Source organism: Dysidea avara, chromosome 8 (genome assembly GCF_963678975.1).
Source record: "Dysidea avara chromosome 8, odDysAvar1.4, whole genome shotgun sequence".
Lineage (NCBI taxonomy): Eukaryota > Metazoa > Porifera > Demospongiae > Dictyoceratida > Dysideidae > Dysidea > Dysidea avara.
The window spans coordinates 31,172,859-31,187,837 of NC_089279.1; the positions used below are offsets into that span (position 1 = coordinate 31,172,859).

A 14,979-nucleotide genomic window follows, 5' to 3' on the forward strand; every position below is an offset into this window, starting at 1 on the left:
TGTTGTTACAATAATTATGTGCACTGACAGCTTTAGAACAATTATTATACTTATTCTTCTTAGATGTTGTAAACTGTTGCAGTCCTTCAAGTTCATTGTGGTCCATCTTTACTGACCAGTTTGAGGGCCAGATCACACAGATTGGCCCAACCCCACTCACTGCACGTGATAAGTTGCTGTACACTTACCGCATTGTTGAACCATGTATGCCACCAGAATCCACCGGATTGACAACTAACACGTGATCTATTTAGGGGAAATCTCGTGGAAAGTCCCTAATTACCTTAGGCGGACACTCGTGATACGTGGTTTTAAATTGAATGGTTTAAGAATGTAACTAGATGGTGAGGCGTACTTTAATCGGCTTGATTTTAATGAGAAACTCGAGCCCCTCGTGAGAAACTACATCGCTTGAGCAACGCTTGAAGAAGTAAGAGTCAAGAATACTGATCGAGGTACTCTATGATATATGCCGGTCTTGAATGCTAACTGTCGAGAACTAGTAGCTGACAATGTTATTATTATTAGTAGTAGTTGTAGTGATTACGTAATTCATTGTGTGTATGTATCACGTTTTGTTGTATGCTGATTAGTGCGCTTCATGAAGAGTGAACACGTGTAAGTTGAATCGATCCGCTATCGTCGAGATTGTCCATTCGGATAGCTTCGAACCTCCGTTTCGTTACTAACTCTAGACTATCTATCACATTTTGGTGCTGTGACCAGGGATTTCGAATGGATACCCTTCAGCGCGCCCGTGCCTCCAGACGTGGCGGGCGCTCCTTCGTGACCAAGCTTCTCACCAAAGCTCAGGCGATCACTGAAACTTACACCGACGACACCCGGGAATCGATTTCGTCCGAAGACAGGGAAGGGATAGAACTCGTCCTCACTCAAGTCTCGTCGAAGAAACGCCAACTGGAAGAACTGGACCAGACGATCGCAGCAGCACTAACAACAGAACAAGAACTGGAAGACGAAGTTGGGGATACTGAGATGTACCACTTCAACCTAACTGAACGCATGGCCAGTTTGCGGAAGTTCACCATTTCTCCTGTGTTGCTAGCGAAGACTAAGGCCCATTCAGGAAGTCCTCAGAACCGTCCTATCTCTGACAACAGTACTGATCAACAGCCAGAGGACAATAACACTCAACCAGAGAATGCTGATCATGAGCAGGACTATTCATCAACAGGGCACACAGCAGCTGCTGGAGTGGTGAGTAACTCATTGCCGCATACACATGTTGCACGCAATGTGGGTCAGTCTGTGGGGCAGTTTGTAAGCCGCTTACCCAAACTTACCCTCCCAACATTTAGCGGGGAACCACTTCAATTCCAGACTTTCTGGGATTCCTTTGTGGCGGCTATCCACAACGATGAGGGTTTAACAGGGGTCCAGAAATTCCATTACTTAAGGGCACAATTGCAAGGGGATGCATACAATGTAATCGATAACCTCCCGCTCACTGACCTGAACTATGAACATTCTGTGGCTTTGCTCAAAGAAAGGTTTGGGCAGCCGTATAAGTTGGTTGATGCCCATATGAATGCCCTAATGCACCTTCCAAAACCTGTTAATAACCTGACTAGCCTACAAAACTTTCATGACAAGCTGGAAAGCCACATGAGAGCTTTGATGTCTCTGGGAAAGTCTCCAGACACCTACAGTACTATGCTGACCCGCATGGTCTTAGGAAAGCTTCCTGCTGACCTTAGAAAGCAGTTTGCTAGGGACAATAGTGGTGGTGAGTGGACCATCAGGGATGTCATGGCTTGCATCCTTAAGGAAATCCGCGTCCTTGAAATAGGACATTACTCTAATGACTTTAACAAAGAGTTCCACTCCACAGCTGCATCCCTCCACACCGGAGCAGCTAAATCTGCAGGCCAACGAGAGAAGAGGGAACCAGTTTGCACCTACTGCAAGGGCTCGCACACAGCCAACCAGTGCACCGTTGTTACAGACCACCAGCAACGTACGTCTATTGTAAAGGGAGCAGGTCTGTGCTTTAATTGCCTGGCACACCATAGAGTGTCACAGTGCACCTCCCGCAGACGTTGCAAACAGTGCAACCAGAAACACCACACAAGCTTGTGTCATTCTCTCATCGCTACAACCAGAAATCCACAGCCACCACCCCCTAGCACCCCTCAGCTACCCCCTGCCCCTGTAGCAAACCACATTCAGTCAGTGCCTCCTCCGCAGGCCCCCCCTGCTGCTAGTACAAGTGCACTTACCACTGTCTCTAGGCCTCAAACCCCCCTTGAGTATATTCGTAGTCCCTGCCTGCTGAAGACTGCTATCGCCACAGTCTCTGCAGGTCCGTATAGCACAGAAGGAAACATTCTCCTTGATGAAGGTGCACAGCGCTCCTTCATCTCTCAGGACCTCGCAGATAGACTTTACCTGAAGACAACAAACAGAGAACGGGTATCTTTGTCATCCTTTGGAAACCGTGCATCTTCTGCCAGACTCCTTCAAGTAGCTACAATCTCAATACACACAATTGGTCAGAGCCCCATTCCTATCTCAGTTTTGGTTGTACCTCAGCTGGCGGCTCCACTACAGAACTCCATGCGGATGGAGCTTACCAAGTTACCCTACTTGAAGGGCTTGCAGTTAGCTCACCCTGTCACAGAGGATGACAACTTCGAAATTAATGTTCTTGTAGGTGCCGATTACTATTGGACATTTGTCCAAGACCAAGTCATACGTGGCAATGGCCCTACAGCTGTCAAGTCCCATCTAGGCTACTTATTGTCTGGCCCTCTACTGCAGCCATCAGCAGCTGCTAACTTGATTCAAGTAAACTTTACAGCTGTAGATGACCTTAGCCTTGACACCTTCTGGAAAACAGAGTCAACTGGAATTTCCTCAACTACCATGGACAGCGATAACCATTTCTTGAAAGACTACATGCAATCTAATATCAAGCGCCAACCGGATGGAGCCTTGTCCCTGAAATTCCCTTGGAAGGAGGATCACCCCCCTCTGCCTTCCAACTTCTCCATATGTGCCAAGCGTACCAGATCCTTGGCGAAGAGGTTAGCTAAGACCCCAGAACTCTTGAGCATGTATGGCCAGATTATTGCTGACCAAGAGTCCAAAGGCTTCATTGAAAGAGTCAATGATTTCAACACCAAACAATCTCATTACATCCCCCATCGACCTGTTAGGAAGGACTCGGCTACCACACCAGTCCGCATAGTGTATGACTGCAGCTGCAAGCAGTCATCCCACTACCCTAGCCTCAATGACTGCCTTCAGGTAGGCCCACCCTTCCTTAACCATCTGTGTGCCATACTGCTACGCTTTCGTTTGTTTATGTATGGTCTGTCTGCTGACATCGAGAAAGCGTTCCTTCATGTACAGCTTGATGAGTCTGACAGAGACTATACACGCTTTCTCTGGTTGTCTAACCCGCTTGACCCCAACAGTACATTTCAACTGTATCGCTTTAAGGTTGTCCTGTTTGGAGCTAGCTGCTCACCGTTTATGCTCAATGCAGCTATCACCTTTCACCTACAACAGCATCAAACACCAGTATCTACCAATCTCCTTGACAGTCTATATGTCGACAATGTAGTCACTGGCTGTGACACTGAACAAGAGGCCACTCAATACTTCTTAGAGTCACGTTCATTGATGAACTTATCGAAGTTCAACCTCCGCACCTGGGCGTCTAACAGTCCAATGCTCAGGAATCTAGCACACCAGCACAGTGTAGCTGAGACTGAAGAGGTTGTCAAGGTCCTTGGCCTATGCTGGAATGTTCAGCTTGATGAATTGTATCTCTACTCCAAACTTGATCTTGCCACTTGCACTCCAGTGACGAAGCGTGATATCTTGCGGTACACAGCTTCAATCTTTGACCCACTTGGTCTAGCCACTCCAGTAACAATAACTGCCAAGTTGTTACTTCAAGAACTTTGGCAAGATAATGTATCTTGGGATACGGAATTGGCTAAACCCTGTCAGATCAGATGGGCTACCATAACAACAGATATCTCAACTGCTTTACAACAAAAATTTCCACGACAGTACATACCTATGCTCCAAGCAGCAGACCTTTCTTCTGCTGTCCTACATGTCTTCGCTGACGCCAGCCCAAAGGCATATGGAGCTGCTGTCTACATCCAATGTGGCAACTATTCTTCACTTGTAATGTCAAAATCTCGTGTAGCTCCCATCAAGCAACACTCGCTGCCTAGGCTTGAACTTATGGCCGCAGTTGTAGCAGCTCGCCTAGGCCCCTTTGTGGTGGATTCATTCAAGCTTAGTGCCACCATTTACTACTGGTCTGACAGCCAAATAGTTCTGTGCTGGCTCAAAAGCAAGAAGAAGCTTAAACCTTTCATCGCACATAGGGTGAAAGAGATTCAGTCCAAATCATCACTATGGCAATATTGTCCAACAGCTTCCAATCCTGCGGATCTTTTGACCCGTGGATTGACAGCATCACAACTGGCCGATTCAGTGTTGTGGCGAAATGGCCCCTCTTGGCTGTCATCTCCTGCCAAGTGGCCCACCTGGAATCCTTCTGAAGCCATGATTATACAAGCTGTCACTGCTGATGACCCGCTATCAACTGCTGGGGTCCACAACACAGCTATATTGCCACCTACCACTGGCTTGCACAACATTGTTGATCCTTCAGCTTACAGTAGCTATACCAAGCTGCTAGACGTAACTGCGTATGTTCTGCGTTTTGCCCATAACACCAGGCAAAAGCTCTTTAAGCTCACAGGATCACTAACCCCATCTGAAATATCCATTGCCAATCTTCGATGGGTGGGTAATGTGCAGCACAGGTGCTTCCCAGAGGAACTAAGCTGTCTACAGTCTACTAATCGTGCATCAAGACTGCCACTGGTGAGGCAGCTCCGACTCTATGTGGATCACACTGGCTTGATCCGTTGTGGTGGTAGAATACATAATGCACCGCTCGCAGAATCAGCTAAATTTCCTCTTCTTCTACCACAAAAGGACCCATTTACCTCCCTTCTCATCTGGCACATACACAAGCAACAATACCATGCTGGGGTTAGCATGACACTGACATCCCTCCGCCAAATGTATTGGGTGCCATGTGCAAGGCAAAGAATAAGATCCTTACTGAGGAAGTGCGTGACCTGCAAGAAATTAGCTGGTAAACCATACTCTGCACCGGATCCTCCCCCACTGGTGAAGGCCCGTGTACAACAATCCATGCCATTTGAAGTCACTGGGATCGACTTCTCAGGTGCTCTGTATGTGAGAGGCATTGGAGGAGAACGCAAGGTGTACATTTGTCTATTCACCTGCGCTGTAAGTCGGGCAGTACACCTTGAGATCGTAACAGATCTCACGGTCGAATGCTTTCTACAGGCCTTCCGTCGCTTCAGTAGCAGGAGGTCCTTACCACGCCTTGTATTGTCAGACAATGGCTCAACCTTTCTCTCAGCGGCAGCGGAATTGAAGGCCTTATTCTCCTCACCCTCACTTACAGACACCTTAGCTAGGACTGGGGTAGAATGGAAGTTTATTCCCAAGCGAGCCCCCTGGTTTGGGGGTTTCTGGGAGAGGCTAATCGGGTTAACAAAGTCGGTCTTGAAGAAGGTCCTGGGGAGAGCATTCACAACACTAAACAGCCTTCAAACTTTAATTGTTGAAATAGAGGGTATTCTTAATAACCGGCCCCTTACTACTGCCCCCACAGACATAAATGACCCAGACCCCATCACTCCTGCCCACCTACTGTATGGCAGGAAAGTTGCTTGTGTGCCCTACCATGTGACTACTGAGTACGACTACAGTGATCCTGACTTTGGAGACACCAATATTCAGACAAGAGCTAAGAAACAAGGAGCATTGTTGCAACACTTTTGGACTAGATGGAGGCAAGAATATCTCACTGGGCTTCGAGAGTTTCATCAAACAAGTGGCTCCAATGTTCAAACAATCAAGTCAGGAGCTATTGTTCTAGTGCATGACGATACTCCCCGTCTCACTTGGCGTCTTGCAGTAGTTGAGGACACTATTTCTGGACAAGATGGTCTCATCAGAGCTGCGAATATTAGAACATCAACTGGCAGGACAAACCGTCCAATAACCAAGTTATACCCCCTGGAAGTCAGTACAGCAGAATCCAGTTCCATTCAGAAGCAAAATTACCAACATAAGGAAAAGTTATCAGACAGTGTTGCCCAGAATCCCACAGTTGAAGCAGCAAGTGGTAGTTCCAAACACACTCGACCCATCCGTCAAGCAGCAATTCGAGGAAGGCAACAAGTTCAAAAGTGGACGAGAACACTATGTGGCCCCCCGGAGGATGTCGAGAACTAGTAGCTGACAATGTTATTATTATTAGTAGTAGTTGTAGTGATTACGTAATTCATTGTGTGTATGTATCACGTTTTGTTGTATGCTGATTAGTGCGCTTCATGAAGAGTGAACACGTGTAAGTTGAATCGATCCGCTATCGTCGAGATTGTCCATTCGGATAGCTTCGAACCTCCGTTTCGTTACTAACTCTAGACTATCTATCACACTAACGAAGTGAAGTTTGTGTAACGTGTCACATCGCCACACACTGATTCATCGTGTTTGTGCGATAGGGTTTATGGACCTGTCCACCAGATGCTGAAAGGAAATTCATTCCACCACATGTTGAAAGGAAATTCATTCCAACTTGTGAAGTTATTGATATACTCATTGTTGGGGTCCACGGTAGTGGCATCAAGGGTGTTAATTTCTAGGTCAGTTTACATGTTGTGATGTTAGTGATTTTTTCCTAGTACCCAGATGTTAAGTGTATTGTATTTAATGCCTACCTGTTATGTTTTTAAATTATGGTATATCAGTGTAGACAGTACAACAGTAAGCCTTCTGTGTTGTAGTAACTATTTGTTTCATAATTATGCTGTTGTCCTGGAATGGCACAATTTTTGGGCAACCAGTGTGAAGTCCAATGGTACAAACATTGTATTATGACCAAGTTGTGATAGCGTACTTTTGTTTGACTAATGTCCTAATGTTCTGGTTTGACTAATGTCCTAATGTTCTGGTTTGACTAATGTCCTAATGTTCTGGTTTAACATGCTTACCCAACAGTTATGTTATTCATTCACTTAGCCTGGGATATAATTTTTGTTTATTTTGATTATCCATGCTATTATTGATACAGCCCGGCATATTGATTTTTTGTACATTCTCTTTTAATTCAGTGCCTGCTGGATTGTGTCATCAGATATCGAAACAAGTGTTTTTGGTGTTGCGACCAATGTTCCAGGTCAGTTGCATGAGTGTTTAATTTAAGGTTAACTTCAGTGCCTACTTATTCTTTTACAGGTCTCAGTATCGTCATGCTGACATACAACTGAGAAATCATCACTGTTGTTGGAACTATTTTTAGTCAAGTATTGATGTGATGTTGATTAACGTTGTTACACATTGTTGTATGTTTACCATATGGCAAGAAATTTTCATGGCCATCATGAAATTTGAATATTGTGTAAGTTGTGTGGAACAACCCCAACTCATACATGGTCACTGGCAAACCACGAACCACATTCGAGTCACAACACCACCAACCACATTCGAGCAATCCATTAACAAAATTTTGTTGCACCATTTGTGTGTGCATAATACTTAATGAAAGCCACAACACAAGCTACATGGTAAACACTACATAGAGGTGGTAACCCCTAAAGACTTGTTACCTTTTGTATTCACCTTATCGGCCTTTGTGGTTAATCTATTAAAAATTACATGTAAATAGAGAATTGAAGAGTATGCTTAAAGCACCTTCGCTAGTGATTTTGTTCTTCACACCATAAGACAACTGGCGATTTATAAACGCTCGCATGGGGTGTGGCACTAAATGGAATTTAAAAGATTTCTGCTTAAAACGCCATCCCTAGGGAACTTACGGTTCAGCACGTTGTCACAACTTGTTTATCAGGCATTAGAGTTTGTGTCCACGTCGTGCCTTTAAAAGTTATTGTAGGGATTAGAGGTTTGATTGAAGAAAATACGCGTATAGGCAAACCAGGATTGGATAATGTCAGTGCTAGATAGACTATACAAACACGACTATGTTGACTGGTATAACGTGACAGTAGTTGTAACATAAGGTAGAGAAATAAAGTGAAATACGCCTATTTTTTATTTTGCGATGGTTACTTTTTTATTTTAGCGAGGTTGCAAGAAAACTATGATGATGATGACGACTCCTAAAGATTTTTTATCACGTAACGCAATACAAATCTATTGAGAGATGTTGCGTAATCTAGGAAAAATATTGCGAAACCGGCCCTACACGTAAATAACTCACAGTAGTGGCCGCGCGTCTTTTAATTGGGCGTGCGCTTTGTAGTTTCTTGGCCGCGCGACTCACTACCGTGAGTCTTGATATGTATTGTGTTGTGATATTCTATTTCAGTATATAATGAGGCTTTCTTTGAGTCTTAGGCATTATTAGAGATGTAAACCTGTGACTCCCACCCTAATTCCCTCCCTTTGAGGAGCCAGTGTTTTTTGTACCCAGTCTTACTTAACACTCTAATGGGAGTTTTGTAACACCCTTATGAAGTACAATGGAACACCCCAAGGGAACACCACACAAATGGCAGCTAAAACACTCATAAAGGTGTTTTGGAAACACCCTTGTTTTTACAGTGTAGGGAACATTAATATTGCAATGGTCAATTCAGGTAGGTAGACAGGTTTCATACATTGTAATGGTAAACTTTACAAATCAATTTATATTCCTTAGACTGAGTTTGAAAACTATGATCAACTGAGATGCGGTTTCTGGGACTTGAATCTGGAGCAAGGAAGGTGAAACATCAATCACTGACTTTGCTGTATGTAAATTTAACTTTACTTGTTTATTTCCTCATCTGTAGTGGTGTTCCACCCGGTGGCTGGTCCAGCACTGGACTAAGTGTTGAAACCTTTGATGACACAACCATCACTTGTACTAGTACACACTTAACCAGTTTTGCTGTGTTAGTGGATGTGTCTGGAGCTTCTCGGGTTTATTATTCATAGATGTTGGTCAGGTTTGAATGGTTTTAACTTTACTACACAGAAAGTACCTGAAGCACAAAGGAAGGCATTATCTATTGTTTCTTACATTGGATGTGCCGTATCTCTGCTCTGCCTCATAGCAGCTGCTATCTTATTTATAATTTACAGGTTAGTTGGATGGCTATGATTATATCATCGCAACAGTTTCATTTTGTGATTTACAGGAACTCACTTCTAAAAGGAATGCACAACTTCATCCATCTTAATCTCACAATTGCTTTGGCGCTAGCTCTCCTAGTGTTTGTAGCTGGTATTGAAACTGCCGCAAAGCATGAGGTAAACATTACACTGCATTGACAGACTTTTAAAAGGGGGTTTCACTATAAAGCATGTGATAGGTGCAGTCACAGCTGTGTAGTCTAAACACTCCTCAGAAATGTTTTTCTTCAGTTAAACCATTTAGGCCTTTGAAAAAGCAGGTGAAGTCTTTAATTAAAAACAGCTGTATTAGCTTAAAATCAAACACATGGTAAGTATTTTAAAGTGCTTCACATAATGAGGTGCTGGAGTAGCAGTTTTAAGTGACTGCTATAAAGAAAGACAAAATAAGTGATTTTTTTAGTAATTATACTCCTGTACTTCTTTAAGTGATAAACTGATTTTGGTTCTACCTAATTTGAAATATTTCAATTAGAAGTTCAATATGTGTTATCAAGAGTCTTCCACAAGGAAATTGAACTCTTAAAACCCTTCCCCCTGAATCTGCCACTGTATTGGTGTGATAAATAAATGTACACATTAGATAACCTCTTTACAGATTAGTTGCACAATTGTGGCAGCTCTACTACACTACTCCTTCACCTGTGTGTTCATGTGGATGTTGTGTGAGGGTATCATGCTTTACGTACTACTGGTCAAAGTATTCAATGCTGGACTGGGACAGAAAAAGTGGTTCTACCTTGCTCTGGGATGGGGTAAGTAAATGTAATCAAACACCAGTAACTTCTTGCAACCTGTCATGGAGATGCTGGTAAAATATTTAAATTTGACCATTCAGCACACCATTATATATTGAACTAACACTCATTATGTGATTAATAGATTTTTTCTTGATCTTCATAGCTACTGTATATGTGATCAGGCCTGCAAAAACAGGGCAAATGGGCATATAAAATTTGCCTACTTTTTGAAACTTATGTCGTCACACTACAGCCATTTCAACACTTATTAAATGCTTAGTTGACTTTATAACAGGTTACGGAATCCAGATATTTTATCCTAGCATCAAGTTATAACCTGCTATGTTACAGGATGTAGTTTGTGCCCACATGCCCTATTTTCGCAGGCCTGGTCATATACTGTGTGCTGAGTTGACCAAGGTAGCATGCCATTTTCATGTTTATAACTATCCTACAGGAACACCGCTTCCTGTTGTAGCCATTGCTGTTGGTATAGCTCATGATCAGTATGGCACTAATGACTAGTGAGTTGACCCTGTTAGCTGATGTGTATTGTCATGTACTATGTAGAGCAAAATGTTGCTTATACACTAGTCTAGCTGTAGTAGAACATATGTACTTTGATTGCTTTGTAGCTGTTGGATATCTATTGAAAAAGGAGCTATTTGGGCTTTTGTAGCTCCAATGTTGGTGATCATATTGGTAAGCAAATTAGAAATGTTTCTTTGAGTTTTACCATTGTCTTTGTTAGGTTAATGTGTTGTTTTTGTGCCTGGCAATAAGGGCTGTGTATAAAAGCAAGGCAAATAGTCTTTCTACAGAAGACACAACAAACGTTGAAGTTGTGAAGTAAGCACATTCCTAAAACATAAAAGACAATAATATTACGTATGTTACTTTTCAGAACTGTACTAAGGGCTACACTAATACTACTACCGCTACTTGGCATAACTTGGGTAATTGGTATTCTGGCAGTCAATGAGGAATCTATTGTGTTTGCATGGATATTCACCGTACTGAATTCTTTACAGGTATGTTTGCATAGGCATTACAAGTTTAATGTTATTTTTTCCTTCCACAGGGCGTATTTATTTTTGTACTCCATGTGCTAAGGAATGGAAAAGCAAGTTATTTAAATTACAATAGTACTGCTAAAGTCACCTCATTTTTGTTTACAGATTAAAGACAAAATAAAGTCTTACTTTGGAAAAAGATCTAAATACACCATAAGCTCGGTGTGTTGACATGAAATGTAGCAAACTAAGAAGTACATGCGATATTAATACAATGTGGGTATAGAAAAAATGTGATGTTCATGTATGCATAGTTCCATGCTCCCTTCTCCGAATTCCACAGTTATAGTTGACTGCCAGGTGGGGCAGGGCCATACACTAAAATTTAATTTGATATGGACAGCCAGTGTTTCCTTATTTCTTTTGTTGTGATATAGCTACAGTGGAATGGAATCAGTACAATGAATCTGGTCCCAATTATATTAGTGTACATGTTTTTATGCCATCATGAAATCAGGACACCATTCTGTTATGGACATGTCCAAAATATAAGGGTGCAACTGCATTTATAAGGCTAGAATTTGTGCTACAATGACTGATTTGTACTTCATTGCAGACTGCTACTAGTACTACCACTAGAGATGGAACATTAAAATCTAAAAAAGGTATATATAGTTATGCAAGTGCACCATTTCAATATATCAACATGAAGACTTTTATATAACATTTGCATTGTCATTTTTATGTTTGTCAAACGATAACGCATATTTTCTTTAATAATTCATTAGCTTCTTCTATGAAAGCCAAGGCCAGTACAGATGTGGAGCTTGGTTCGATTAGCAAGCATTCTCTAGATGATAGCAAAGTGGAATCAATTGTTTGTACAAACCCCCTTGCTAATGTTGCTGGTACGTATACGTAGTAGATTGTTCACATGTTAAAGATCACGTACATTGAGCTGGGCTTCATAAAGTGGTGGCCGATCAGAGGTATAAGCATTTAAAATGCAAAGTACATCCAGCCAAAATGATTCATTAGTTACATCTTTTTACATTATATTGAATGGCTGCCCTGCATATTAAGGGCCAGAGCTTTGCAATAAGAAACAGTTTGTTATCCTTTTATTAAACTTATTAAAGGAGCACCCTTAAAGTAAGTAGATTAACAGAGCCACCTAGTTCATGCTTTTGCATGAAACTTTGGTAGAATGAAAAAATCTATGGTCTAGAACAGTAGCTCTGAAGTTTATACCACTTTTTGCAGCAGGCTATTTTGTATACAAGTGATGAAAGAGACATCTTTTATTGTTTTAGTAGTATGCACTGGGCATCATGTGCAGTCAATGATGGTCCTTTTGCAACTCTTGAAATCTGCTAGCATCAATACTTAAAATTAATGGTGTTCACTGCACCCTGTATAAGAATGCATTCCAAGTATAGAGAATGTCTGTAACACATTCATAATTACATTTAAGTGATGCAGAGAGAATTTTCATGTGTTCCTATAATATAGGCCATGTAGGATTGCCCACGGCTATATAAAGCAGCATGTGTATATTGCAAGAAACCGTGTATTTGGTTAGATGTGCTGGCAATGGAGCTTTAAAATTATGATCCATGTTTGAATTTACCATGTGATCATTACCTTAAGTATTTGATTTCTCTGAACACAGTACAATATAAAGAAATTTATATAAATAGTATTAAATATATACAGTGATATCATTAATGGTAAACTAATTACTAGTGTATTCTTTATTACCTTAGAAGAAGAATATGAAACAAAGACAGCTCCAATTAAACTACATAAATAATTTTATAATTGTGTTTAGTTTATATATAATTAGCTGATAATTATATTGTTTATTTTTAAGTTGAAGAAGTCTGTGCACATGATGCAATTGTTTCATGGCATACTATGCTATACCTCTGTATCTTATTGGTATACAAGCACATATTATAATGTGTTAGATACAGTAAAACAGTCACTGCGTCTTGATTGTAAATGATCAATGTGTATACATAATCTTCTGGAGAAGAAATTTCTACCTGCAAATTGTAAGTTAGCAAGCATTGTTTTCACTAATTATTATGCTGAATTCTTATAATTGGAGACCTCTTCTTTACAAAGGCCACTTGATGATTAAAGTACTTGGTAAAGGTAGAGCCTGTATACCAGAAGACCTTATAAAGGTCTAAGACGTTTATATTAACTTCACTAAGTATGTGAGAAAGAAGAAAAATCCATGACTGGACCTGGGCGGCCTTGAACCTGCAGCCATACAATTGATGCTCGAATGCTTACAGGAGTCTGCCAGGCGGTCAGGACATTTTCTTACTATTTTCAATTATAATAGTTGGTTCAGATGAACTTTCCTTTCTGTAACAGAAATTTTAAAACTGAACATATATATATATATATCTAATCCAAAACAGCCAAGCTGTAAAAAAACAGTGCGGCCCTGAGAAAGGCTGTGGTGAAAAAAGATGTGAAATCCAAGGTGGCGGCCAAGAAATGGCTGTGATGGTAGGTTAATGGTAAAAATTTTAATAACAACAATTCAGGTGAATTCGGTGCCGCTTGGCCTTGGCACAAAATTCACCTGAATTGTCGTTATTAAAATTTTTACCATTAACCTACCATCACAGCCATTTCTTGGCCGCCACCTTGGATTTCACATCTTTTTTCACCATAGCCTTTCTCAGAGCCGCACTGTTTTTTTACAGCTTGGCTGTTTTGGATTAGATTTCACTTCTTTTTGTATTTGTTTACCCCAAAGCCGGCCTATGGCCGGCTTTAGGGCTTTTTAACCTGTCATTTTTTCTTTACTACAGGAAGAAGAAAAGATGAAGCAGGGTGATTTCTTTGTAGCTAACCTCTCTGCAAGGTGGTCCTTCTAGCTGATCTCTCTACCGGATGACTTGTTTGTAGCTGAACTCTCTACAGGGTGATTTGTTTGTAGCTGAACTCTCTACAAGGTGACTTCTTCTAGCTGATCTTTCTACAGGGTGATTTGTGTGTAGCTGAATTCTCTACTGGGCAATTTGTTTGCAGCTGAACTCTCTACATGGTATTTCTTTGTAGCTGAACTCTCTACAATGTGACTTTTTCTAGCTGATCTCTCTACAGTGTAACTTGTTTCTAGCTGAACTCTCTACAGGGTGATTTGTTTGTAGCTGAACTCTCTACAATGTAACTTCTTCTAGCTGAACTCTCTACAGGGTGACTTGTTTGTAATTGAACCCTCTACAGGGTGATTTGTTTGTAGCTGAACTCTCTACAAGGTAACTTCTTTTAGCTGATCTTTTTACAGGGTGATTTGTTTGTCTCTACAGGGCAATTTGTTTGTTTGCAGCTGAACTCTCTACATGGTAGTTTCTTTGTAGCTGAACTCTCTACAATGTAACTTCTTCTAGCTGAACTCTCTACAGGGTGACTTGTTTCTAGCTGAACTCTCTACAGTGTGATTTGTTTGTAGCTGAACTCTCTACAAGGTAACTTCTTCTATCTGATCTTTCTACAGGGTGATTTGTTTGTAGCTGAACTCTCTACAGGACAATTTGTTTGCAGTTGAACTCTGTACATGGTAGTTTCTTTGTAGCTGAACTCTCTACAATGTAACTTCTTCTAGCTGAACTCTCTACAGAGTGACTTGTTTCTAGCTGATCTCTCTACAATGTAACTTCTTCTAGCTGAACTCTCTACAGGGTGACTTGTTTCTAGCTGAACCCCCTACAGGGTGATTTGTTTGTAGCTGAACTCTCTACAAGGTAACTTCTTCTAGCTGATCTTTCTACAAGGTGATTTGTCTGTAGCTGAATTCTCTACAGGGCAATTTGTTTGCTGCTGAACTCTCTACATGGTAGTTTCTTTGTAGCTGAACTCTCTACAATGTAACTTCTTCTAGCTGAACTCTCTACGGGTGACTTGTTTCTAGCTGATCTCTCTACAGGGTGACTTGTTTCTAGCTGAACTCTCTACAGGGTGATTTG

The 14,979-nt window shown here is 41.4% G+C and overlaps 2 protein-coding genes across 2 annotated transcripts; both read left to right on the forward strand.

Moving 5' to 3' along the window:
• The first annotated feature begins 295 nt into the window (after positions 1-295).
• Positions 296-7,320, forward strand: LOC136263549 (uncharacterized). The gene is made up of 2 exons (XM_066058158.1): positions 296-6,740; positions 7,209-7,320. The coding sequence occupies exon 1, from the start codon at positions 736-738 to the stop codon at positions 6,325-6,327; it is 5,592 nt and encodes a 1,863-aa protein (XP_065914230.1). The 5' UTR covers positions 296-735; the 3' UTR covers positions 6,328-6,740; positions 7,209-7,320.
• A 1,249-nt stretch (positions 7,321-8,569) lies between these two features.
• LOC136264932 (adhesion G-protein coupled receptor D1-like) lies at positions 8,570-12,892 on the forward strand. Its single transcript, XM_066059698.1, has 15 exons — positions 8,570-8,686; positions 8,759-8,823; positions 8,892-9,021; positions 9,077-9,183; positions 9,240-9,351; positions 9,833-9,989; positions 10,432-10,498; positions 10,610-10,676; positions 10,726-10,823; positions 10,879-11,005; positions 11,056-11,097; positions 11,153-11,209; positions 11,604-11,652; positions 11,776-11,895; positions 12,754-12,892. The coding sequence occupies exons 1-15, from the start codon at positions 8,570-8,572 to the stop codon at positions 12,798-12,800; spliced, it is 1,362 nt and encodes a 453-aa protein (XP_065915770.1). The 3' UTR covers positions 12,801-12,892.
• The last annotated feature ends 2,087 nt before the right edge of the window (positions 12,893-14,979 follow it).